Below are 27,221 nucleotides of genomic sequence, written 5' to 3'. Positions count from 1 at the left end.
AAAAATAAATTAGTTTCTGTAAAGATATAAAAACTTTATGTTTAAAGTAATGAGGCAGTTTTCAATTTATTGCAAGAGATGTTATGCAAAACTCATCAAATCAGGAAGCTAAAATATATTCCAAACTCTATCTATACTGAGGCTATCCATTGGATATGCTGAGGCCTCTACAAAAGGATCTTTACAATTGAGGTCAAAGGTATAGAAGAAAAGGGGCATATAATTGGGCAGACTTTAGCTTAAGTCCCAATTCTCCAAAAGACTGATTGCATTCTGTGTGTGTGTGTGTGTGTGTGTGTGTGTGTGTGTGTGTTTATTTGGTGTTAATTAGGGTGATGATAGTGCTTATATCAGAAGTATTTTTCCCTTTGAATTAAGTGGGGAATGATTTAAAATATTTATCCAAATCCTAGCACATAAATGCTAGATAAGCCATAGTGCTTATCATTTTTTTTTTCGAAATTAAAGACTTCCCATACATCAAATAGTGGTGACTTGACTTCTAAAATCCCAGACCCTTGCTAGCAGAGGAAACCTTTTTGTGTCATCTCCTTATGATTATAGTATAGTTGATAGGTCTTTTTGGGTCTTAACATGAAAGAAAGCACAACTTTCTTTTGCTGTTTTTTTCTTTGAAGGCTATGGGTCTGAAAGTCTTTACCAATCTTCATTATCGGAAACCAGAAGTATGTTCAGTGGAGAGAAGGCTGCCATTCCCTGGGCCATTGTATCTAGCCTCAGAAGAATATGCACCAATGTATAGTTATGCCCCATCTAGAATTGCGTGTGAGTAATCTAGAATTTTGTGTCTGAGAGATGGCTAAAAGAAATCATGGAATTGGGTATATTTGGGATAAAACTATACAAATTGGGATTTGGGTGTGAATTATACCATGTTTTTGGCTACAACTAGACATCTTGCAAGTGAACAAAGCAGGATAAGGCAGACCGGAAATGATTTTTGTTTTGGTTTGGTTTTTGTTAAAAAGAAGAATTAGCTTCAGCTATGAAAGGAAGAGCATAGGAAGCTGGCAGTGTGTAGGGATGTGGAAAGACAGTCATTATAAGTGAGTGTGATACTTGAGAATGAGGTGTCCTGATGGAGCCCTTATACCTTTATTATGTATAAACCATAATTCAAGAGAAAGGGTATTTTAACTCCCAGATAGCCAAAAAGCTGGCATCAGAGAAGTGTGTTCAACTATTAGTCCATTTTCTGTTGGAGAGCCTGTAAGCACAAAAATCAGCCATAGTCTTAGATGAATAAGGGAATTAAGCAGATTTTCAAAACAGAAATTTAGTCAGAGAAGCAAAATGAAACAAGTCATCAAAATAGAAATAAAATCAAAACTGAATTCCAGGTCTGAAAATACTTGAACAACTTTCTTAATTCCTTCTACGTAAGGTTGAATTAGTCCATTAATTGAAGTGGGGCTAATCCTGAAGGTGAGTACCAGAAACTACTTGAGAAAAATGAAAGACCTGACAACTTTATACAAGTGTGGACTCAGGGGGTAGTCAAGAGGCCTTAGAAAGTCGAGTTTGAAACCACTTTGGAATCCTAGTCAAGCGGTTGAAGCTTTCCACTTTTCTGCTCCTCGATGACACCATAGTCAGTAAGCCTTATCAGAAACATTTCAACTTTTTAGTATCTTTCAATAAAATGTGCTGAAACCTAAAGTCACTCATTTTAATATCTTTCTTCTGTTATGCATTTTTTAAGTCACTCAACAAACATTTACTGAGTTATAGGCACTGAGTTAGATGTTGTAAAGGCAGTAGCTTAATCTTTACTGTCCTGGAACTTTTAGTCTAACAGGGAAGTATTACAATGAAACAGGTAATTCCAAAAGCCTTGGGAGAGTACATTACATGCAAAGAATATGAATAGAAGATGTAAATTTCTCAATTTCTCAAGGGCCTCTTATATCCCCCTGAAGGAAAGAGCATTTATACCAAGACCTCAATGATGAATGATCATGCACCACAGAAAGAGATAGAAGGGCATTCCAAGCAGGGAGGAAAATATCAATAGCTAAGAAAATAAATGCCGAATGTCAGAAAGGTAGCTTCCGGGCCAGGGTGAAGACAGCCAAAGCAAGAGGGGTAGACAGCTCGTGGAGACCTTGTAGGGCATTTAAAGAGTTTGGAACTCATTTTCATGAATAATGCACAATTGACAAGTTTTCAGCCAATAATCTAATATGTGTTTTTCAAAGTTATCTTTGGCTGCTCTGTGGAAAAGGAGATTGGGATTTGGGCTGTTTGTATGAAATATTCTAAATGCTACTAATTAAATTGAGAGAGGGTGATGCTTGGACTACCATAAAAAGGCATGGAGCACTGGGTGTGGTGCATAAACAATGAAATTTGGAACGCTGAAAAAAAATAAAATAAAATAAATGTTTCAAAGGCAATGGAAATAGAGAACCATGGATAGATTTGAGAGCTGTTTTCAAGCAGTTTTCATCAGATTGGTTAGGATAGGAAATGCCGGATGGAAGGGCTGAATCAAGGACAACTCTTAAGTTTCTGATTTGGGTGAGTGGATTTTGGTACCTTTCATGGAGACAGGAAATACTGGAGAGTAGTAGGTGGAAGATATAATGCATTTGCTTTTGGAAGAGTTTCACTTAAAATGCCTAAAATGCAACTGAAAAGAAAAATGTGTGCATAAGACTATGACACGCATAAGTCTGGAACTCGGAAGAGAGGTCCAGGCGGGAGACACAGAGGTGGGGGGAGGGAAGGCAGACATCAGCTCACGTACTTAATGGTGTCCTGTGTGAGGATATCAGTAGGGAAACAGGGAATAAAGAAAAGAAAAGGACCTAAAACAGCTCTTAGGAACACGTCAAAGAGGGAGAAATTACATCTTGAAATGAGAATGGCAAAAAAAGAGAACTAGAAGGATATGACATCACAGAGGCTAAGATCAGGGACTATTTAAAAAGAACACTGTGATTATGATTGCAAATACAGCCTAGAGGCAAAGAAAGTGAAAGGAAGTGTTCTTTAGAATTAGTGATATTGATGACACTAGAAATTCTAGGGAAGGTTAGCAGAGTGGAACTGGCAGACACCAGAATTTCAAATGAGAAACTCCATTTATGGAATAAACATCACTTTCTCTAAATTTGGTTTTGGAGGAACAATGTAGGCTGATTGTTGTTTTTGTCTGTTTGTTGTTGTCTTTAATAATGACAGAGATTTTAACAGAATACTGATGCCTTGGTTGAGATGCACATTTATTGACAATGAGCTCCGGGAGCAAAGCATTGTGTGGTTAAACACATGGCTAATAGATGTGTGTTATTGAAGCCCATACCTTCATTCTCTCCTAAGAAAGCATTTCTTTTCCTTTTAGCTCACGAAAGCATGAAGGAGAATTTTGGCTATGCAGAACAGGCTATAAGAGAAACAGTTAGAACAAACTTTCCAGAGACATGGATATGGGACCTCGTCAGTGTCGAGTGAGTTTTGAGTTTTCCCTCCTACATGTCTTTATTTCTATTTTCTTTTTGTTGTGATCTCTTAAACTTTATTCCTGGATATATAAAGCAGTGCCATATTTGTAAAAGATATTATACTATTCATTTGTATGTACTGACCATGTATTTTATTTTTTCTATAGCATTGTTTCTCATTTATTAATCTCATGCAGATAGATGTAAACTGCCTCAATTTAAAAAAAAATGCACTGTTTAAAGAAATGTGATTTTTTTAAAAGATTTTATTTATTTATTTGTCAGAGAGACAGGCACAGTGAGAGAGGGAACACAAGCAGGGGGAGTGAGAGAGGGAGACGCAGGCTTCCCGCAGAGCAAGCAGCCTGATGTGGGACTGGATCCCAGGATCCTGGGACTGTGACCTGAGCTGAAGGCAGATGCTTAACAACTGAGCCACCCAGGTGCCCCCAAGAAATGTGGTATTTTTAAGGATAATTTTCATAGAAATCCAGCTCTCAAGATTATTACCCAATCCCCTGTCTAACCGTTTTAGCTTACTTTTAACCTTCAGTTAAAATCTTTTTGCTTATGGGACATTAGCGTAGCTCAGTCAGTTAAGTGTCTGCCTTTTGCTCAGGTCATGATCCCAAGGTCCTGGGATGGAGTCTTGCATCAGGCTCCTGGCTTCTCCCTCTGCCTGATGCTCCCCTTGCTTGTACTCTCTATCTCTCCGACAAATAAAGAAAGAAAATCTTTAAAACAAAACAAAACAAAAAAAAACAACTTTTTGCTTGCTCTGGACTAAATTTAGTTTCCTCACTGAGACAAAGAATACGTTTCATCAATGATCTCTCCTTAGTTCCTCAGGCTCGGCAAATCTGTCCTTCCACATCCCTGATACTATAACCCAGTGGCAGGCAGATGGCTTCTGTGTGAATGGTGATGCTGGATTTGGCATTTCATCAACAGCTACTCTGGAAATCTCCCAACCTTTCTTTGTTGAAATGACCTTGCCCTTTTCAGTTGTTCGAAATGAACAATCTGATCTGATTGTCAATGTCTTCAGCTATCTGAACACATGTGTAGAGGTAAGTTGTTCCCTTTGACCTAGAGATGAAATCTACAAGGCCAAAAGATCCCTCAATATTTTCCCTGAATATCACCTTATTCTTTTTATTCTCAAGGGCAAAATGGTACGATAAAGTGATGAGACCTGTTTCCATAATCCTTAGATTAAGACAGTTGCTTGAATTCACAGCAAAGATTTAAATACCGCTTTGACAATGTCATTTCATAATGATGTGTGTTCTACCTTATTTTTCTTCTTGTGAGAAGTCATTTGGTATCTTTAATTTTTGCTAACTTAAAATAGTTAATTTTCTCAAGATGGGAAGAGAATTAGTAACAGCAAAGTGTTTGGAGTGCCACCCTCATTGCATGACGATTTTTTTAGATTTCTGTTCAGCTGGAAGCATCTCAGGATTTTGAGGCAAATATCAGCACCCCTCAAAACAATGGCAGTGAGGTTATCCAACCTGGAGAGAGGAAAACATATGTCTGGACTCTATTACCTAAGTTATTGGGTAAGCAGCTATGTGTACGCCAATCTCTCATGGAAAGCCAAACTTTTTTCCTTTCCTTTTTTTTTTTTTTACTTTTATTTCCAGTATGGTTAACATATAGTGTTATATTAGTTCCAGGTGCACAAAATAGTGGTTCAATAATTCTATACATTAGTCAGGGCTCATCACAATAAGTATACTCTTAATCCTTGGGGTGGGTGAATTAGGTGAGGGGGAAAACCAGCTTATTTTTATTGTCTTCATTTATTTTCCATACATCCTCTATACAAACATAATTTTCTCCCTCTCTTTTTTTAAAATCCTCAGTTAAAAATCCCATTTTTATAATCTAGTTTCTGGTAGCTCATGCTTGTGTAGAGCAAAACTAACATTCATTTGTATAAAATTATTTGCATTTGTATAATGGGATTGAAATACGATATAAATGCCAATTTTCATGATCTATCAAATCCATATATCATATCCTAAAAGAAGGTGGTATTTTCATTAATTTTGCCCAATTCCTTCACTTCTAACTTACTTCTTCACCTGTCATCATGAACGTGTGTCACTTATCCCCAAATTACTCCTCCATCACAAATTGCCAGGATTTGCAGATTTACTAAATATATCCTGAGACACCAAAAATACTGAACACTTAGATGGAGATAAAACACTGAGAAGAGTAACATCTTCATGCATATATTATTGCAATATAGAGAAATACATTTGGAAGTAGACTGTTGAAAAATATAAGGGAAGGGTTAAAAAAGAGTCTAGTAAACAGAAAAAGCTAGATGTGGTAGATGCATAAGACTTATTATCATTTATGTAAAAATTGTCATTAAAATTTCCTTTATTTCATGTCCCCTATTCATTGTATTTTTGGGGCAGCAAAGAGGTTATTTATGAGATCATTTTAGTTCACCTGTGAGATTGTTCTAAAAGTAGTTTTCCTGTTAGATTTTGTTTCTCAGTTGTTCTGACTACTCTAGGTCTTCAAAAATCTTTCCCTGGCAATTAAGATAGAACACTGCATGGCATTTTTTATGGCAAGTTTTATGGCTTTAAGTGGGGGACACAGTTCTAAGAAAGAAGAATTGACAGCTTTCTTAAAAAGAAACAAATGAGGCAAAACACAGCAGCAAGGAAAAACAAGAATAGTAAATTGTTTATATATATATATATAAACATATATATAAATATATATGTATATATATATGTATATATTAAGTAATAGTAAAACAAAAGAAATCTCTTTTTCAGTCTTCTAATTTTTACAAATAAGGAAACTGAAGATCAGCTTTAATTGCATGACCTATGATTCACAAGAAGTTAAAAAAAAATGGATTCCTTGCTAATCGTTTAAATCCAATGGCCTTTCCCCTATGGCATATTTTATTCTTTTTGCTTGTTCAAACTTGGGATGAGTTAAGAGTCCTGGTTATTTGATGTTATGTTCCTGTATGGGCATATGTAACCTTTACAAACAGTTATCAAGGAATTGTCTCTGTTGGTTTTGTAAATTATTATTTTTCCTTAAAATTTCTTACTTTTTAATTAAGTAAATGAGTCATTTATTTTTTGTTTGGTTAGTTTTCAAAAACTTCTTTATTTGATTATAGCTGGCCCATAATGTTATATTAGTTTCAGGTGTACAAATAGTGATTCAACATCTCTATAGGTTGTGCCATGCTCAGCACAAGTATAGCTACAATTTTTCATCACATAAGGCTATTACAATACATTGACTCTATTCCCCATGCTGTACCTTTTATCACCATGGCATTCTTTCATTAACTGGGAGCCTGGATCTCCCTCTCCCCTTCACCCATTTTGCTCATCTCCCCCACCCCTTTCCCTCCAGCAATCATCAGTTTGTTCTCTGTATTTATAGGTCTGATTCTGGTTTTTGTTTGTTCATTTACTTATTTGTTTTGCTTTTTAGGTAACGAATCATTTACTTAATGTAAAGAATCTTGAAACAGATAAAACAGAAAATGCCAAATTATCTTCAGGCAAGAAAAAGAGCAAGTTATATTGGTTTAAGCATAAATATGATGATAGTATTCAGTTCATTCAGTTCAAGATGTGGTTCATTAGATTCTAATCATTTCCCATTATAGAAGGGGCCAGGCATCATTTAACTTATATTTGGGAATGTTTTCCAGGGAAAGTGAATATCACTATAGTTGCTGAGTCCAGACAAAGTAGTGCCTGCCCAAAAGAAGGACCTGACCATCAGAATCTAAACTGGAAAGATACTGTAGTCAAAAGTCTGTTGGTAGAGGTATGTACATGTGAAACTCTCAAGCTCTTCAGAGAAAGTTAAATATGAAAAGATGTTCTTCTTGAACAGGCTAAATTAATGGACTCGAGTTACTTTCACGTAATATATATCATTTTATATGAATTAATACAGCAATAAAGCTCATCCTTTCTTTAATTTATACCTGAATTAATTAATTTAATTCATTTTCTTTAATTAACTTTCCTTAATTAATGCCTGAATTAATTAATTTAATTAAAAATTAATTTACTGACCCTAGGAGAGTAAAACTTAATACTTGAAACAGGCTTGACGGCACTTAGCTTGCTCCTGACTCTTGTTTCCTGTAGGCCTGCTGCTCTTTCCTTCCTTTTTTTAACCGACTCTCAAATCAGAGACAGATCTTCTTGTCCTACACTACCATGTGGTTCCCATCATCTTCAACAAGAACTAACCCTCGCCAGTGCGTATTTCTCAAGTTGCCTCTTGGCCTGTCCCTACTCTGCAAAACACTTTTGTTTATTTACTGGAGATCCTAGACAGGATCAGAGGAGTTGAGAGTGTACCACAATGACATCAAAGTTATCTCTGATCTGACCTATGGGAACACAGCATCTCAAGGGGGTCATGGAAATAAATGCACGGTGACTTTCAAAATTCTACAGAGGAGAACAAGGAATGGATCGCCTCCCAGAGACAAACGTGTGCCAGCCATGCCTACATGGAAGGTGGCCCAGACTCATTTTGTGCTTGTTTTTGTTTACTCTTTGACAGCCTGAAGGTATTGAAAGGGAAATGACTCAAAGTTTCCTCATCTGCACAAAAGGTAAGAGGATCTTTTAGGTGGTCAAATTAGTCCCAAAGAAAAATTATCAGTTAATTTCCTCTCCTTCCACATTGGTTCCTTTGCCATACTGAGTCATTTCACTGATTCCCTTTTCAGTAGCTAGTGGAGGATTATTTCGTTTCATGCCCTATCTTCATGATATAATTTTGGCTAACAAAAAAGTTTGTTTATTTATGAGGTTTTTTTTTAAATTAATTTTTTATTTTTTATAAACATATATTTTTATCCCCAGGGGTACAGGTCTGTGAATCACCAGGTTTACACACTTCACAGCACTCACCAAAGCACATACCCTCCCCAATGTCCATAATCCCACCCCCTTCTCCCAAACCCCCTCCCCCCAGCAACCCTCAGTTTGTTTTGTGAGATTAAGAGTCACTTATGGTTTGTCTCCCTCCCAATCCCATCTTGTTTCATTTATTCTTCTCCTACCCACTTAAGCCCCCATGTTGCATCACCACTTCCTCATATCAGGGAGATCATATGATAGTTGTCTTTCTCTGCTTGACTTATTTCGCTAAGCATGATACGCTCTAGTTCCATCCATGAGGTTTTTTTTTAAATTCACTTATGACACTGGTTTGCCTCAACCCATTTCTCCATCTTATACATTTTGGGCTCCTCTCGTCATGACTGCAGCAAAGTATTGGACAGAGGAAGATCAGGATTAGGCTCTTTGTACTCTTGGGGTAAAGTAACCGAGAGCTACATCACTGCCTCCCGTCTCCTGCTTTGTGGCCAACTTGTTGATGATAATCTGATTTCAGCGGGAGTCTCCAAGCTTTTCCTTTTGTGTGTGCCATTTAATCTGTCAGTAGTGTTTTATATTTTTTTCATACATAAGTAGTTGAGGCACTAAACTAGTGGAAAATAAGGGCCACATTTTCCAATACACACATATATACCATTTTCTGAATATACCATAATTCCAAAATAGGTCAGAGATGGCAATTTCATCTTTTCAAACAAGCAACTTGCAAAATAAAAGTAAATAACGGAATCTATTTCCTAATATGTCTGTCCCACACATCTGCCGCTATTGTTTAGAAAAGAAAGTTATCACACTATCGTTTTTATCAATATTTTCTTTCTAGGGACCAAAGCCTCCAAACAGGTAGTTTTGGACTTGCCAGACAGTGTGGTAGAAGGATCCGCCAGAGCCTTTTTCACTGTTGTGGGTAAGTTGGTTAAGTATTGTCTTTCACGATGATTTGAAAAATTTAAATGAGGTAATTTAAAAAAAAATAATAATCCTTACAATAACAGGATGGAGAGATTTTTCTGTAAGTATTAGTTGGAGGAAAGTACTATTGAAGGTCATCCTCTCTATGCTTGTTTCCATGTGGGATCTGAAGGGATTACATACCATTTTTAAATCCATGTCCTTAGGAAACGCTTGTTTCGCTGGATGATAACTGGCATTTAGAAAATAAAGCCTTCTATTATATAACTCATGCATCTGAAATATTAAATTTCCCTTTTTTAAAAGACTCTATTTATTCATTTGACAGATAGAGAGAGCATGCACACAAGCAGGGCGAGTGGGAGAAGAAGGATCCCAGCTGAACAGAGAGCCCCACTTGGGGCTCGATCCCAGGACCCTGGGATCATGACCTGAGTCGAAGGCAGACGCTTAACTTACTGAGCCACCCAGAGGCCCCTTAAATTCCCTTTTGAAGAATCAGAATAAACCCTGCTTGTTAAAGATGGTGGGAATTTTGTCATAATAGGAAAATTCATGCACAATAATAATAACAAACAAGCAAACAAACACACTCTTATCTAATTCCCCCCTCTCTCTGGAAATGAGATTTCCAGAAATATTTTCATACCATAGACTCTTTTTGCTTCACCCTTCATGCCTATCTCCTCTTTAGAATTACCTCACGAAAACTTTCCTTATCTCCACCTTTTAAATGCAATTTTAAATATTTCCTTTCGTTATGCCTCTTTTATCCACAGTTACTAATGCTGAGATGCCAACTATAAGCAGTAGTAACCTTCAGCTTTTCTTATTTTTAGGGGATATTTTAGGACTTGCAATGCAAAATCTGGAGAATCTTCTCCAAATGCCATATGGATGTGGAGAGCAGAATATTGCCCTGCTAGCATCAGATACCTATGTCCTTGACTATCTGAAATCTACTAAACAGTTAACGGAAGAAGTTAAATCTAAGGCTTTCTTTTTCTTGTCTAATGGTGAGACCATTTAAGTAATTTCTGCCTATAAAAAATAAAATCAATTTTTACTAATACTAAGCTATCACAAAGTTATCATTATAAGCTATTCTCATGGGGAAAAAGTGGATCTGAACTCTGAACTGGGGTGTTCTGAGTCCTCACTATTCTTTTTTTTTTTTTTTTTTTTTTTTTGCTACTTCAGTATATGTGTGGTCATTTAGCTTCATAATTCAGAACAATAACATTTCAAATTATGAGCCCAGTTTTTTTAATCTGAATATTTTGCCAAGCTACCTAGTTTGTTGCTACTGTTACTAATAGTAGTTATAAATAGTTCATTTATCAGCTTCTATATTTGTTGGCTCAGTGGTGTTCCATTGCAATGAAGTAATTGGATTTGTATGTAGAAAAGAGGTATATAAATCTTGTGAAATATGATATCAAGGAATGGCTCATGGGTACAATTTCTTCAGGTTCTCTTTTCTGAAAGATAACACAGTAGTCAATTAACCTTAAGGAAAAGGTATTAAACAATTAGTTAAGTGCCAGTTACTGAGCTGGGCATAGTCACATGTAACATCTTGTCATTAAAACCCTTTAAAGTAGAACTTAGTTTTTCTCACTATGAATAGGGACCCTGAGTTTCAGAAATTAAAACTGAAATGACCAATCTAGTAATTCGTCTGTCTAAAACCCAAACACAGGGCTTGCAGTATGCCATTCTTTTTCTTCTAATTTGCTTAGCTTAAAAAGATAATCTCCTACCATTTTGTACTTTAGGTTATCAAAAGCAACTGTCTTTCAAAAACTATGATGGTTCATACAGTGTGTTTCGGCAGAGGAATCAGAAAGGAAGCATGTGGTAAGAGATGAAAATTTTATTTTAAATAATAGAGGGATGATGTGAGAAGGGCTTGGGACAGGCGGAGAGAGTTGAGTATGGTGAGATTTGGAAGCAAAGTGGGTTTCTAAGTGAATGGACAGAGATGAACCAGAGAAGCTATTATTCTTAATTCCAGTGCAGCCATATGCCTGGAGTGCCCTGACGATTTGCCCAGAAGTCTTATCATTTACTGACAACCTCCGGTACTTCCACAGCCTAACTTTGTGGAAAATGGCACAGCCTAGTCCACACTTCCCAGAGACCCATGTAAAGAGTCAATGGAGAGGAAAGAAGGCCCCAGGGACACCTGGATGGCTCAGTCAGTTAAGCATCTAATTCTAGATTTCCGCTCAGGTCATGATCTCAGGGTCTCACCCGGCCTCTTTCTTCCTCTGCCCTTCCACACCCTTCTCCTTCCCTCTCTAAAAATCAAACAAACAAACAAAAAACCTAGAAGGCCTCCCAGCATCAAATTATACCCATTCCATTTCCATGTATAGATAATCCAATGAACCACAAATCAAGAAGCTTGTTTGTAAACGTGCTGAAAATGACCTACTTTTCTTTTTACATATTGATATTCATAACATTTTATGGACCCAAAGGAAAAATGCACTATCAATAAAGATTCCCTATAGTCAACATTGGCCAAATTAGATGCATCCATTATCCAAAGAGAATGAGGAAGCTAAACACGTGGATTTGATGACATTTCTTTTTTTTTTTTTTAAGATTTTATTTATTTATTTGACAGAGATCACAAGTTGGCAGAGAAGCAGGCAGAGAGAGAGGAGGAAGCAGGCTCCCTGCTGAGCAGAGAGCCCGATGCGGGACTCGATCCCAGGACCCTAAGATCATGACCTGAGCCGAAGGCAGCGGCTTAACCCACTGAGCCACCCAGACGCCCCTGACATTTCCTTTTTATCTACTTCTGTCTAACTAGTGATTTGTATTACAGGCTCAGTGCCCTTACTTTTAAGACATTAGAGAGAATGAAGGAATATGTTTACATTGATGAACAAGTTCAAAAAGAAACCTTAATATGGCTTTCAAGCAAACAGAAAATAAATGGCTGCTTTGAAAGTGATGGCAAGATTTTCAACAATGCCTGGGAGGTGAGAAATGAACAGAACGAGGTTTCCTCGCCCCTTTGCATTACCTACCTTTCCTATGACTGATTTAACTGACCTGGAACAGGAATATTTTCCCTGGGAACATTACCCTTTCTGAGTCTGCTGGAGCCATAGGCCCAGGGCATATTGGTCAATAGCATCATTCCACGGCACACACGCTAACACTAGCTAGACTTACCTCTTCATGAATATGTGGTTTGCTTCGCTGTGTTAATTCTCCCATACAACTAGTCTCCTTTGGGGGAGAAACCGAAAACAGGAGCAAAGGAAGAGAAAAGAAACCTAGGAAGGAAACATTCATAAATTTGGAACCAGACAGTATGTCAAGGATGGGCATCCTGATTAGGGAATTCATTCCTATTTATGGATGGCAAGAAAGTTCGATACTTAGTAATTTACAACACTTCAGTGAAACACTCTTTCAGTACCTTCTCAAGTCAAATCATAAAGGCCTCGCTTGCTGTGGGTCAAAATTCAACTGAGATGAACTATGTCCTTGAAGGTACCCACAGCTTCCCTTTCCCTGTCCATATTAAGGTGAATCACTAGGCATTTTCTGTTCTGATTTCCCGTCTTTGCAGATAGCTGTCCACCTCCATTCCACCTTCTGTGTTCTTTATTCTCCTAACTTTCGTATTTGCATCTGAAAACAATCCCTCTGATATGATACTTTAGCATGCCCTCATATCACCTGAAATATTCGAGCTTTCCCTCTGGATCCTTCTTAATCACTCCTCCTCTACTGGGATTTTGGAACGTAAAGCTAATCCTCTTCAAAATATGGTCAAATGGCCACTTTGTGTGGTATTTAATTTAATGCAAATTGTTTTCAAATTGTTACACTGTTTGTGGTGTAGAAAAACGTCTTTAAATTATTTTCAATCTGTTCTTCACTCCAGGAGCTCCCTGGTAGAGAAGAGTTCTTGTTCCCATGTAGAAAATGAGAATTTTTCACGTTCTTTTCTAAAGCCTCTCCACATCTTTCTTTTTACTGGATTCATTACTGATTACTGCTTCAGTTTGTCTGATCTTACCTAATCTCTTTTCCATAACTGTGTGTGTGTGTTGAGTTAGGAAGAAGCAGCAAAGGAAAAATAAGAACCTACACTGCAGAGGAATAGTGATAGAACTTGTTATAATGTAAATGGATCCCCACATCTTATTTTAGTGTTTCCTTCTACAGTTATTTGCACCTTGAAAACTGAGCTCCTTGGATATTCATTTTCTAAAGAAGAAAGAGGTCACCTTTTGCTTAAATAGAGAAAATGAGAGGTTTATACCAGATCAGTGGATCTCCAGTGCCCTCTGAATGCTGTTTGCATTAGTATCATTAGAGCACCCATTCATGTCCCTGGGTCTTGTTCCTGACGGAATCCGAACCTCTTGAGCAGATGCTGGTTTATTTAAGGCTCATGTTCCCCACTGCGTTTTTGTGCACTGTCAGCTTACAAATTGTGTAGCTTAAAAACGCTTTTACACTGTAAGAATCTACGAGCCTTTATTATTACCACTTAGGGTACTTTTCCAGGGAAGTTCAGGCAGCTTCACAGAAACTTTCTGCCCCAAGGCAGCAGAAGTTCTTAGTTTGCTTTTCCAAATTAACAACAAATAGAGTAAAATAGAGCCATATGAATTGTTCAGAATTCATGTCCAAGAGTAGGTCACATCAGTAGATGATGACATATGTCATTAGCATACTTGATAGTACTTTTTTTATTTCATTATAATGAATCCTGATGGATTCTTAGATAGCATTGTTATTTGCCATTTAATTTTAAAATTACATTTTAGGTGTTTGGCTTTTTTTTTTTTTTTTAAGATATTTCTTCCAGTGTTTCCTTCATACTGCATTTCACTTCAGAAAACTAGCTTTTTTTTTTTTTTTTTTTTTTTGTGGTCTACTGTCCTGTCTGGTTAATTTTCCCTTTGTGTTTAGGGTGGAGAAGAAGAGGACATTTTATTCACTGCATATGTTGTTGGAGCCTTCCTTGAAGCTGGACTCAATGTCACCGTATGACTTTCCATCATTCTTGAATTCCAGTCACTTAAATGAACGTTAAATCAATTATGGATTCAGGGTGATCTCAGATTCTCAGACTGAATGAAACATCAAGAGAGCACTTAATACATGACCACCCCTTAAGTGAATCCTGCTCAACATTTTTTTGATTTGTAGAAACTGGTGATGAGCACTCTTGAGTTTTTCTCTAGGGAGAATACACAACTACACACATACACAAGCTTTTCATACCATTTCCGGTATTGAGCTAGTGCCTGAGGTTGAGCCATGAATTCTAGGTTCAGCCATGAATTCTAGGTTAAGAACCCCCATTCTGTGTATAGACATAACCAATATTCTGTTTGTCAGAATATTGGGTGTTTACACACCCAATTCAGTGTGTAAACATTTTCAAGGTAAGCATGATTCATATTGGCTACTCCCCAATCCCAAATTCAGATTATCAGACTCAAAAATCTATTCCTGAGCTAAGAGATCAGGAATTTTCACTGTCTTTAGTATATCTCGAAAATCGCCTTTAGAAATATTAGCCTCTATTTCAAGCATTAGAGTAAAATACCTTGGTTTAAAAATAAATTCATTCAGGGGCGCCTGGGTGGCTCAGTGGGTTAAGCTGCTGCCTTCAGCTCAGGTCATGATCTCAGGGTCCTGGGATCGAGTCCCGCATCGGGCTCTCTGCTCAGCAGGGAGCCTGCTTCCTCCTCTCTCTCTCTCTGCCTGCCTCTCTGCCTAGTTGTGATCTCTCTCTGTCAAATAAATAAATAAAATCTTTAAAAAAAATAAAAATAAAAATAAATTCATTCATATGCTTTGCCACATAGAAGAAATTCATATTACTAATTAAAATATAACTGATGAGATATAAAACTACTATTTTCATATTACTTACATTTTCTTTCTCAAATACTAATATTGCCATTAAAAATTAATTTCAACAGTATTTTTAAATTGTATAAATAATACATGTGTGTATATGAATAGGTTTCTATGTAAACTATAGCTCAAGGATAAATTAAATACATTTTAAAGAATGGTTAGTTTAAATATTCAGTAAGCTTATAAAGCATTCAGGTATTATTTTAAAATATATTATCCTTCTCTTGACTAGTTTCCCGCTCTACGAAATGGGCTCTTTTGCCTAGAGGAGGCCCTGGAAGACGGTGTCACTAATGGCTACATCCATGCGATTCTAGCTTATGCTTTTGCATTAGCGGAAAGAGAGAAACAAGTAGAATCCTTACTCCAGATCCTGGATCAGTCTGCTACCAAAACAAGTAAGTGTTATTATTAACTTTACTACTGATGGGAATGACCTTGAGAATAAAGTAATGAAACTTATTTAGCAATCATATGGGAACCCTGTCATCACTGGTATGCTTCCATTTCTCTTACAGAATTTCTCAGTGGCCCCTTTGTCATTAAAGAACATTGTATATTTTCTACCTCCCTCTTTCTCCTTTCTGCTAATTTCTTTTCAGATTAGTGAAGTAAATGAAACCAAGCATGGTGACCATGCCATAGACCAAAAGTACTGTTTGTAGGACCTCATCACACATGACTTTTAACCTTAAGAAGTTTTACTGGAAGCTATATCAGTGTGCTAGGGCCACCATAACAAAATACCACAGACTAGGTGGCTTAAACAACAGAAATTTGTTTTCTCACAGTTCTGGAAGCTAGAAGTCCAAGATTGAGGTGTCAACAGGAATAGTTTCTTTTAAAGTCTCTCTCCTCGGCATATAGATGGGTATCTTCTCCCTTTGTCTTCACATGGGCTTCTGGGGGCCTGCCTACCTAGTGTCCCTTCTGTGAATCCAAATTTCCCCTTCTTATTGAAACTCCAGTCATACCGGATTCGGGTGTACCCTAACAGCTTCATTTTAAGGGAATCACCCCCTTTTGAGAGTGATTCCAAATATTGTGATTCCAAATACAGTCACATTCTGAAGTACTGGATATTAGGACTTGAATATGTGAATTTTGAGGGGACATATCTTAGTCCACAGCAGAGGCCAGGAATGGAATTTGTACTCTTCTTATGTGTAATTCATGGTGTTTATTCAGTCTGTGTGAAAATTTTTCCTTTTCCTCAGATAATTTAATATATTGGGAAAGAGCAAAGAAACCCAAGACAGAATCATCCCCATCCTTTATTCCTCATGCACCATCTGCTGAGACTGAGAAGACTTGTTATGTGCTGCTGGCTGTTCTTTCCCAGAAAACTCCCGACCTCACCTATGCGAGTAAGATTGTGCAGTGGCTTGCCCAACAGATGAATTCCCACGGGGGCTTCTCTTCCACTCAGGTGACTGATGTAGTCTCGATATTAATAACAATATGTGTATTGCAAAAGATGCTTCTCTTCAGTTATCTAGATAGCAAAGGTAATCATAGAAAATGCCTCCTGAGATGAAGAATATTTGATATTATGTATCCTATTATTTAGTCAACAACTATTAATTGGGCAGTTCTTGTGTAACAGACACTAGTAAGAATTCCTTATATACAAATGAATAAATTAAGGTATCTTTTCAAGGAATTTATGACTAACTTAAGATAGGACTAGAAGACATTGTTGTCATAGAGTCTTGATGATAAGTTAGATATCCAATGATACTATGTTACTACATATCAATCAGCAAAGAAAAAAAGATTTCTCTCTATTTCTGTGTTGTATACATTGGTAAACACAAACGAAGGAAAGAGTAACAGAAGAAAGGGGTATAAAAAGAATAGTGGTTTATGTCTTAACAGAAAAAAAAATCAAAATTCAAAGAAATGCAGTGTCATTCCCACAAAGGAAATGTTCACTTCCCTCCTTACTTTCTTTGGTGTTGTCTTAGTTTCTGAATAAAACCATGTGCTAGTGAATCTGCCAACATCATTTTCTGATTCTGACTCCTTTCCTTGAAGATCGATGGGCATAAGCATTACCCAAGACAGCCAAAATACTTAGCAAATTGACATACTGGAAATATTATTATAAGATAATAATGTTATATAAACAATATTACATTATGTCAATTTTTAGAAGTGGTTTGGCACTATTCTCAACAGCAGAGATTATACTTTGTGAAATCCTTTAGACTACTAAACTCTAAGATTTGTTGACGGAGACGAAATGACAACATTTGCGTGAGCGAATGTATTGTCCTGTTGTTTAGGATTTGATTCTCTGTATTCTGTTGATTTAGGAATATTTTTATGGATTGACTTAAAGTTCATGGTCAAATGATGGCTAATATTGCATTGCAATGAGCTTAGATCTTGGCTTCTATGGTTATTTGCAGGATACTGCTGTCTGTCTTCTTGCCATAACCCACTATATGAAGTTCACCTTCTCTAATGATCAGAACACTGTCACCTTTAGCAATGAAGAATCCAACGAGATTTTCCAGGTTAACAATGACAATCGCTTACTGGTCCAGCGTGCTGAACTAACAAAAGCTCATGGACAATATACAGTAGATGTAGAAGGACAAGGCTGTGCATTTATCCAGGTAATAGAAATCTACTTGAGGGGTGCCTAGGTGGCTCAGTCAGTTAAATGTCTGCCTTTGGCTTGGATCATGATCCTGGGGTCTCTTGGGATCGAGGCCCTCATCAAGCTCCTTGCTTGGCGAGGAGCCTGCTTCTCCCTCTCCCTTTGCCTGCTGTTCCCCCTGCTTGTGCTCTCTCTTGCGCACGCTCTCTCTCTGTCAAATAAATAAAATCTAAAACAAACAAACAAAAAAAAGGAAATCTACTTGAGACAGAGATATTTGCCAATTTTAGAGCTAGATTATCCTTTCAGTTATAGATGGAGTGTTATCTTACCATTGTGTATTTCTGTTGTTATCTCTGTTCTTTCTTCCATTGCTATTTTCTAATCAATAGCTGAAAGTGAAAGTTATTTTATGAAGAGATACTTACTCTTAAGCATAGCCAAATAACTGAGGAGTTTCTAAAAGAATGTCACTGTTAGAAAGCATTCTGATATTTCCATTATGTCAAGATTATTTGTTTATTAAAATTCTTGCACCTTCTAAAAATTGAACAATTACATTTTGCCTTATTCCTTGATGGTGAAGATGTAAAATAAAGTGCAATAATAATGAAAATAAAGAAAAAATAAGTCCTTCAGTTCTTACTACAGGATAAATGAATGGATTGTCTTCTGACTTGCTATTCTTTCAGGGTATCCTGAGATATAATGTACTACTACCTAAAAAAGCATCTGGATTTTCCCTTTCCTTGGAAATGACCAAGAAAAACTCTTCAGATACATTCCAGAGTAATTTTGACCTGACAGTAACCATCAAGTAAGTGTCCCATTTTGATATCAACTCCTGGGCTAGAGCAATGATAGATGAAAAAAATAATTGTTTTAAACAGTAGCAAAATCAATATTAAGATGGTTACCACAATGAGTTGATATATTGGTGGTGATATTCTAGAGCATCGTCTCTTTCTAGCTTTCTGTGTGCACACCACAGTTTAGTATTCATGCAAGTAAGATGTATACTGTAGGCGGGTATAAATTTGAAAGCTTCTGCCTCACTGATACTCCAGCAATGCCTCCATTGTTTTGTGTGTATGGAATTACTGTTGGATTTGGACAATGGAGAGTGTATTTTTCCTTCTAAAGACAAGCACAAGTGGTCCAGCATGAGAAAACTTAGAGACGCTTATTCTATAACTGCATAGAGCAAAATTTTAGATTTTTTTTTTTTGGAGTAGACAAAATAATCCTCTTGAACTAATATATAATTTATAGCTGCCAGAGAGTTTTTAGCCCTGGTTAATATGTGGGGAAACTGAGTAAACTTCCTTTGGGGGATTTTTCTTAGGATTTCCAAATGAAAATCTCTTAAACATCTTAAACATCAGAGCTAAGATAAGTACTACATACACCATAGAGCTCTCAACTTGCTTTCTAAACAAAGATATCCTTTAAGTATGGTGGAAATCTAAGACTAACATAAGTATATGTGATATAAATTTATCAGCTTTGTTTATAAGCTAGGACTTTGAGGCCTCAGGTAAGCTTAAAAGAGATTTGGGAGATTCCAGGTCCAGATAATTTGCTCTTTATTCCAACTTATGTGTCCCTTGTCTATCTAGCTGTGCCTATTTTCAAACGTTTGAGAGTGACTTTCCTCAGGTGTTCCCTCTTCAGCTTTTTGCCTCTGCTCCAGACATAAAGCCACTTGGTATCTATGTATCCTCCATCCTTGCTGTAAGATAGTCATTATTCTAGACTGCTGTCTAAACTTGTGTTTGTTTTTAAATTTCAGGTATACTGGAATTCGCAATAACTCCAATATGGTCGTCGTTGATATAAAAATGCTGTCAGGATTTACTCCAGTCATGGCATCCATTGAGGAGGTAAATAACAGAAGCCTACCCTTTCAGCACAGAAGCAATAATGTGCAGATAAAATAATTCATTAGCCAAATAAAGTCATACAGTTCTTCCTTTAAACAGATTTATTCAGAGTTAATGTTTATTTCTGCTGTTATGCTAAAGAGACAGTATTTTTAATTTGTAACAACTGGCAGTCATTTTCCCATAGTTCATAATTTAGTTCTTTATTTAGTCACTACTTGTGTTTATGAAAATATCATGGCACAGGAAACATCCATAATATAGATTCCTGACAATCAGTTAAGTAAAAAGCATAAAACATTCAACACTGGAAGGTATTCTTTACTATTTATTCTCCTATCCCTCCCTGCCAATTTCTATAAAGCTTGAAAATAACGGCCAAGTCATGAAGACTGAAGTCAAGAATGACCACGTTCTTTTCTACTTGGAAACTGTAAGTTGAGCAGTAACTGCTTTTTCTTCCATGGCTTTCTCTTCTTTTCTGAAGGTAACTGGATGCTTATATTTTATTCACATGTAAATGAATATACCCAGTTGATCCTTGAATGACATAGGTTTGAACTGCCTGGGTCCACACACACAGGATTTTTTATTTTTTATAAATGCAGTACAATCCGGTAAATATATTCTCTCTTCCTTATGATTTTCTTAATAACACTTTCTTTAGTTTGTTTTATTGTAAAAAATACCATAAAAACACATATATCCTACAAAATATGTGTTATGCTATCAGTGAGGCTTCTGGTCAACAGCTGTTGGTAGTTAAGTTTTGGGGGAATTCAAAATTTATATGCAGATTTTCAACTGCACAGAGGTTTGGTGCCCTTAACCCCTGCATTGTTCAAGGATCAACTGTAAATATCATAGGGTTTGTCAGAAAATACAGGACATTAAAAATGATCAGTGTTCTTCAATCCCACTGATAACTTATCTTCTCCCTGTTGACTCTAACATTATTTCATACATGGTTTGGCTACTTTACTAGATGACTCTCAAGTCAGAAACATCAGGTCTCTGTTTTTTGTTCTTCACAGCATTTAACACAGTAGGGCCACAGAGCAAATGTATAATTCTTTAATAGTCTGACCTGAACTCCAACAAAGGCTGGCATGAGTTTTAGAGTCATCCCTTCTATGTGTACACCGCTACAGGTCACACAAATGCCTACATTACCTCAACGCTTTCAACTAAATTTCTTGCACCTCAGTATAAGCAATGGAACTTAAAATTTCACTCATTTAATATCACCAGACTCATTATTTTGTCATTATGTAAGATCCTGATACCTTAGATCTGTTTAATTGGGTAAATCATGAACTTCTGTAGATCATTTGCCCCGTGATTTTCGTTTTGCAGACCTGCTGATGTATTTACACCTAATGTATTTATGATTTGTGTCTTTGTGTGATGCAGACCTGATGTACTTATACTTTGTATCTTTACAGGTTTTTGGTACAGCAAGCCATTTTACTTTCTCTGTTGAGCAAACCAACCTTGTGTCTAACATTCAGCCAGCCCCAGTTATGGCCTATGATTATTATGAAAAAGGTAGGCAAGCAATGCCATGCCTGAAAGCTACAGGACATGATATCTGGATCTTAGACTCCCTAAATTTTCCAAAAGCCACTAAATTTTCCAAAATTATCCTCCATCATGAAAGACTAAATGATGACTGGTTTTTACTTTACATATTGATATTTTTTCCTCCCTGACATATATTCTGACTTGGTCGTTTTCCAGTTACCAGGGTTTTTCAATTCCTAGAATCATTTTGATATAGTGTGAAAGGGGGCCTCTTCAACTTGAAATGCAAACCATGCTCAGCCTCAAAGTCTCTTTGTTGTTATTTTTGCTGTTGTTAATGCCAAGACTTACCATTTCATGCAACCTTGATGGACTTTGATTTGAGAAGGGGAGCAGGCAATATTCTGAAATATTATAAGAAAGTCTTGATAGATTAGGTTCGAAAACAATTACTAGGATGTTGTAAAGACCATAAAAATTTTCCCTGAAAGGTCAGTGCTGTTAGTTACTCACTGAATGTCATTCAAGGATTTGAATTCCTGCTCTGTCATTTACTAGTTGAATATACTGCATCAAGTTCCTTAAACTTTAATAGGGCATTTTTGGATTTAGAAAATGGAGAAGTGATTGACTATCTTGGAAAATTATTGGAAAGATTAGATGATGTATCTGTACTATCTGACATAATCTGGCTGTTGGAGATTTAAAAAGGGTAAACTTTCCCCCTATTTTCCAGATGAATATGGCCTTGTTTCTTACAACATCAACAGTGTTTCAGTTTTGCAGTGAGACAGATAAAGTCCTAGGAAAAGGTAAGGAAATTACAAGTATCGAAAATATTGAAACCATTGAAAACACATCTGTTACTAAAGTGAAAACCTAAAAAAAAAAAAAAAAAAAAAAAAAAAAACAATGGATGAAGCAAGGAGAAGTCTGTGATAAGTCACAGGATTTGACCAGCTATGTGCACCAGGTACATATTCTAATAGTCATTAAGATTTTATTTATTTCTTTAAAATAGCTTTAGAGAATTTACAACTATATATGTGGCTTTTATCCATGTCTCATTTTTAAAAATCACTCATCTTTGTTTTATAAATTGATAGGTCATTAAATACATATGGACTTATATGTATACATATCCACATACATATGACATATGTATGTGTGTGTTTGTATATATGTGTGCTTGCTTAGCTGTATTTATATATTTATTTATACATAAATACCCACGGTATTTATTGTTTAAACTGTTTTAAATCCCAGGTGAAAGGTTATTTACTTTGAACAAACTCATTCTTCTGTATCAAACCTGAAAGAAAACCCTGAACCACCTTCTGTACTGAATATACTGCAGTCTGCCTCTGACTTCTCATCAGACTTTATTTCTTTATTATCCCATAAAATGCTCTCATTTCTCATCCGAGTCTGTGATTTTTTTTTTCAGTATACTATACAAAATTTTCATCCTAGAAAACTCAGGATTTTCTTTGATGACAACTCTCATAATTTCCTTTATTGTCATCAATTCTGAGTTTAAGCTTTTAGACATTATGGCGTACATAATATGGAATCCTCCAATATCCAGAGAAAGAGAGAGAAAGCCAGGGTCAGCGGACGTGAGGTAAAAAGACTAAGTTGGAAAGGACTTCATATGAGCTCAAGGAAATAAAAGAAACACACACAACACAAAACACACAGACTCTTCTCCATGAAATACCATCAAAGAATGGGGGAGAAGAATTTAGAAAATCATAAATTAATTGATGGATTTATTGAGTTCCCTTACTTGATTGAGAGGGTAATTCAAGGTTATTTTATCTTTTTGAAAATATTTTATTGTACTGATCTTGTCACTTATTCCTGAAAAGCAATATTCAATGTCTATCCTTTGCTCATGAACACTACTGATAAAGCAATAAAGTAATATTGAGAGAACTGAGGCAGGAAGAAACTGGAGAAAATAAGGATAGAAGTGAAAATTAATTTCTCTACCGACTTTCATACAGGCTTCTATCCCTGCTGAGATACTGCTACAGATAAAAAACAGATACAGATCAATTCTCCAGTCATAGAGTTAAAAAAAAAAAATGGAAACTGAGTGCCCTAGAATCTATCAGTGCCCAATAAATTAAAAATAAAGTGTTTTAATAAATGATGGTTAGACTTACTTATTTCTGTAGGCTCCCTGCCCAGGGTATACTGCTAATAGTGCCTAAATTACAATCAGGCCCTTAATAAATGCTTATTAAGCATACCCAACTTTTGTATCAACATGGACAGGACTGGAGGAGATTATGCGAAGTGAAGTAAATCAACAGAGAAAGTCAATTAGCATATGGTTTCACTTACTTGTGGAGCATAAGGAATAACACGGAGGACATGGGGAGACAGAGAGAAGTGAGTTGGGGGAAATCAGAGGGGGAGGCAAACTATGAGAGACTGTGGACTCTGAGAAACAAACTGAGGGTTTTGGAGGGGTAGGGGGTGGGGGGCTGGGTGAGCCTGGTGGTGGGTATTAAGGAGGGCACATATTGCATGGATCACTGGGTGTGGTGCATAAACAATGAATTTTGGAACACACATAAAAAAATAATAGAATTAAATTTTAAAAATAAATTGTTTATTAATTGATTCATCATAGATTAAACTGCTGGTGTCAACCCACATCTCGTGCTACAAAAGTTTATTTCACTGTGCTAAGAATTTATTTATATCTTCTCAGTTCTCTTATTTTATCAAAACACTGCACATCAGAGGGGTATGTATGATATCACTGCTCAGAGTTTTGAAAAACACCCTAGGCTCTCTACATACTTGGGGATTTCATTTAAGGAAAAATAGGACTCTTCTAGTACATTTTGGGCTAAAGATTCAGGTAAAATAAAGGAAGTTACTTTGTGGTAAATGATGTCTTCTGTGGGAAACTATTTTGTTTGGTTTTTTTTTTTTTTTTGCCAAAATAAAAAATTTTCACTCCTCATTTTACTTGGCATGTATTAAGTAGTTAGTTCACTGATGTAATAAAATTGTTTCTCAAATTCTAACTTGCAAGAAGGGTATGGGGAGGTCTGCCACTGGCTATGATTCAAGGCACAGAGAAAGTCTAGAATTTAATGTTTACATTTGCAAAATTTCTTGGTGAGTATGGGAGGCGACAGGGAACTGAGATCTAAATATCATTTTATTATTATTATGTTCATTTAGGCAGCATAGAGTACATCATTAGCTTTTGATTTAGTGTTTAACGATTCATTACTTGGGTTTAACACCCAGCACTCATCACCACATGTGCCCTCCTTAATACTCATCACCTGGTTACCTATCCCCTCCCCTCCTCCTTTCTGCAACCCTCAATGTGTTTTCCAGAGTCCAGAGATCTAAATATCTTCTAAAGAATAAAAGACTATTAATGAACAGTAGAGCTCTGTTACTTGCCTTTTGCATTGAAACCTTGTTCCAGCTTATGTTGGACCAAAAAACAAAATCATATCTCTGGCCCACAGTTTTATATAAAATGGGGCATATCAGATAGCCCAGTTTAGGAATGTTGACTGGGAAATGCCAAGTTTTTTTTTTTTTTTTTTTTAAGATTTCTTCCATTTATTTGGCAGAGAGAGATCACAAGTAGGCAGAGAGGCAGGCAGAGAGAGAGAGCCCGATGCGGGACTCGATCCCAGGACCCTGAGATCACGACCCGAGCCGAAGGCAGCGGCTTAACCCACTGAGCCACCCAGGCGCCCGGGAAATGCCAAGTTTTGATGTGATAGTGTATGTCTATGGGTACATGTGTGTATTTAAGAAGGGATCTTTGGTGAACTAGACCGCCATGGAATATTTCTTGGAAGATGTATGGCTCTGATCTTGACGAGGCTCACATTATCAAAGCAGCACATGACAATTGCCCCTCTTGCCCCTCTAAACAAAAGTACTTGGACAACAGGAATAATTCATTCCCTCTATCATGTTTTGATGTAGTAATCACACTTTTTTTTGCATTCTGAAATAAGTTATGTATATATTTAACAAGTACATGAAATAGTTAACCCTAAAATCCCCTTTATTGTCTTCAAGAAATTTTAGCCTCTTAGACTTCCTCCTCATTCTATCAATTTTTTTCTTATTTCTCTTTTCTTAGGTCTCAGCCTCTTTCCTGTCATTGTTCTATTTTTCTTCCATCACCACTTAAAAGTTTGATTCCTTCCTCCCCATAATGTACACATTGCCTTCGTACTGTCTAGATACTAACTGATCTTCTTGTCTTGGATCCACTTTCTTTTCCCAAACATTAAATTGTGTTTTTCATCATGATTCTAGCAAGTCCTTTTCTCTTCTCACTATACACACTAAAAATCCTGTGAAACAAAAATTTACATCTGTATTTTTAGGATTCCCAAATATATGCCTGTGCATCTACCTTTCAGCCCCATGGATCCCACTGTGTACCATACCTTAGCCAAATGTCCCACAGGCACCTCAATAATATCCATCATTTACCCCCAAACCAGGTTCTTTTACTGAGTTCCCCATCTCAGTGTACGATAATATCATCACTAAACAATTGCCCGACTATCAACCTTAACCGCATCCGTGTCTCATCTCTCACATTCTACTGGATACTATTGATAATGGACCAGTATTGACCTACCACATGAATGACCCATTGATCCACTTGATATTATCCACACTGCCATGCTGCCCTAGTTCAGACCACCAGTCTTGAGTGCCTATATATGCCGAAAACCTCTTCTAGATGTCAGGCTCTCTCGGTGATTGAGAATAGCAAGAAACGGCAACCCTTGCAGAGCTCACATTTTAATGGGAGAGATATACAATACACGTGATATAATCCAACAACAGATGTAGGCATAAAATCAGCAACATAGATAGGCAAAATATAAGAAATTGAAGGTGCTGTGTTATGGAAAATAAAAACTGTAGAGATGGATGGGAGGATCCGGAATGCCCAGGGAGATGGGAAGAGGAGAAGGACTGAAATATTGGGCAGTTTTACATTCAACCTCATTGAGGCAGTGACATTTGAGAAAAAGTTTGAAGGAGGTGAGGAAGTTAGGTACATAGATGTCTGAGGGAAGAATACTCCAGGCAGTGAGAGCAACTAGAAAAACAGAAACTTGTGTATTGCTCTGGCCTCAGGGTGCTTTTGAATGAATCACAATTGTTAAGCCAATCACAGTATCTCAGTTCCCTCTGGCAGTGAGTGGTGTCGATGGGGTCAGGTTTCCTAGACTATGGACTCTAAGGTGGAGATCTCCGTGTAGGGTGTTTGACTGAGGAGGGCTTTAAAGAAGAACACCGGTGGAGGATAAAAGAATCTGGATTGCACAGGGAGAGGAGCTTTGCTTCGAGGGATCCCAATAAAAATTTCAGCCCAAAGAGAGCTTTGCTGCTGGGATGGACTTCTAGAATTCTCCCATCTTAAGGCAAGGGAGCTAGGTCTTTATACCACCACAGCACCCATATGGGAAACCAAGCTGCCTTTCAGGAGAAGGGGGAACTTGGATGAAAAGTTTCTCTGATACTCGGGAAAATCTTCAGAGCCAAATTCACCTAAGAGCCAATAGCCACCAGCGTTTCTAGAAGCTGGTCTTAACCGAATTGCAGGATTCTTGTCTCACAAAGTGGATGAATAAATTTCAGGGACATAAAAGAGTGAAGTGAGGTGGAAGATTATTAAGTGAAGGGGAGAGCGGAAAGGAAAGAAAAAGCTCTTTAGAGCGAGAGGGGGCCTGAATGGGTTACCACTTAGAGATGTTAGTGAAAGTCTATTATTGACAGCTTGACCAGGAAGCTTGTGGCCCTGAGATTCTTAAGCCACCTTGGTTTTGAGTAAGCACTATTGATAACATCCTTAATGACTTACTTCTTTGAGGTCTGGTCAACTTTCTGTGATTACAATGTAGCCGCCAAAGAAAAATACTCCCTAACATCCCAGGCCAGGTGGTCTGGTATATTCTCTTACCTC

At 36.9% G+C, this 27,221-nt stretch overlaps 1 protein-coding gene across 1 annotated transcript in view; it reads left to right on the top strand.

The window, feature by feature from the left end:
• LOC116593234 (ovostatin homolog 2-like) overlaps nt 1-23,326 on the top strand; it is a 45,886-nt gene extending 22,560 nt beyond the window's left edge. The window contains exons 17-36 of the mRNA XM_032347209.1: nt 639-786; nt 3,368-3,473; nt 4,309-4,537; nt 4,903-5,032; nt 7,183-7,301; nt 8,055-8,106; nt 9,222-9,305; nt 10,150-10,326; nt 11,089-11,170; nt 12,150-12,306; nt 14,261-14,335; nt 15,453-15,618; nt 16,438-16,649; nt 17,635-17,844; nt 18,521-18,645; nt 19,621-19,711; nt 20,076-20,144; nt 21,157-21,259; nt 21,972-22,047; nt 22,502-23,326. Of these exons, the coding sequence (XP_032203100.1) occupies nt 639-786; nt 3,368-3,473; nt 4,309-4,537; nt 4,903-5,032; nt 7,183-7,301; nt 8,055-8,106; nt 9,222-9,305; nt 10,150-10,326; nt 11,089-11,170; nt 12,150-12,306; nt 14,261-14,335; nt 15,453-15,618; nt 16,438-16,649; nt 17,635-17,844; nt 18,521-18,645; nt 19,621-19,711; nt 20,076-20,144; nt 21,157-21,259; nt 21,972-22,024 (2,388 nt within the window). The 3' untranslated portion in view covers nt 22,025-22,047; nt 22,502-23,326. The remainder of the gene's footprint in view (nt 1-638; nt 787-3,367; nt 3,474-4,308; nt 4,538-4,902; nt 5,033-7,182; nt 7,302-8,054; nt 8,107-9,221; nt 9,306-10,149; nt 10,327-11,088; nt 11,171-12,149; nt 12,307-14,260; nt 14,336-15,452; nt 15,619-16,437; nt 16,650-17,634; nt 17,845-18,520; nt 18,646-19,620; nt 19,712-20,075; nt 20,145-21,156; nt 21,260-21,971; nt 22,048-22,501) is intronic.
• The last annotated feature ends 3,895 nt before the right edge of the window (nt 23,327-27,221 follow it).

The sequence above is a fragment of the Mustela erminea genome, chromosome 6, assembly GCF_009829155.1.
Source record: "Mustela erminea isolate mMusErm1 chromosome 6, mMusErm1.Pri, whole genome shotgun sequence".
NCBI lineage: Eukaryota > Metazoa > Chordata > Mammalia > Carnivora > Mustelidae > Mustela > Mustela erminea.
The sequence above is the reverse complement of the archived record's forward strand: the minus strand, read 5'-3'. Positions and strand labels throughout refer to the sequence as shown.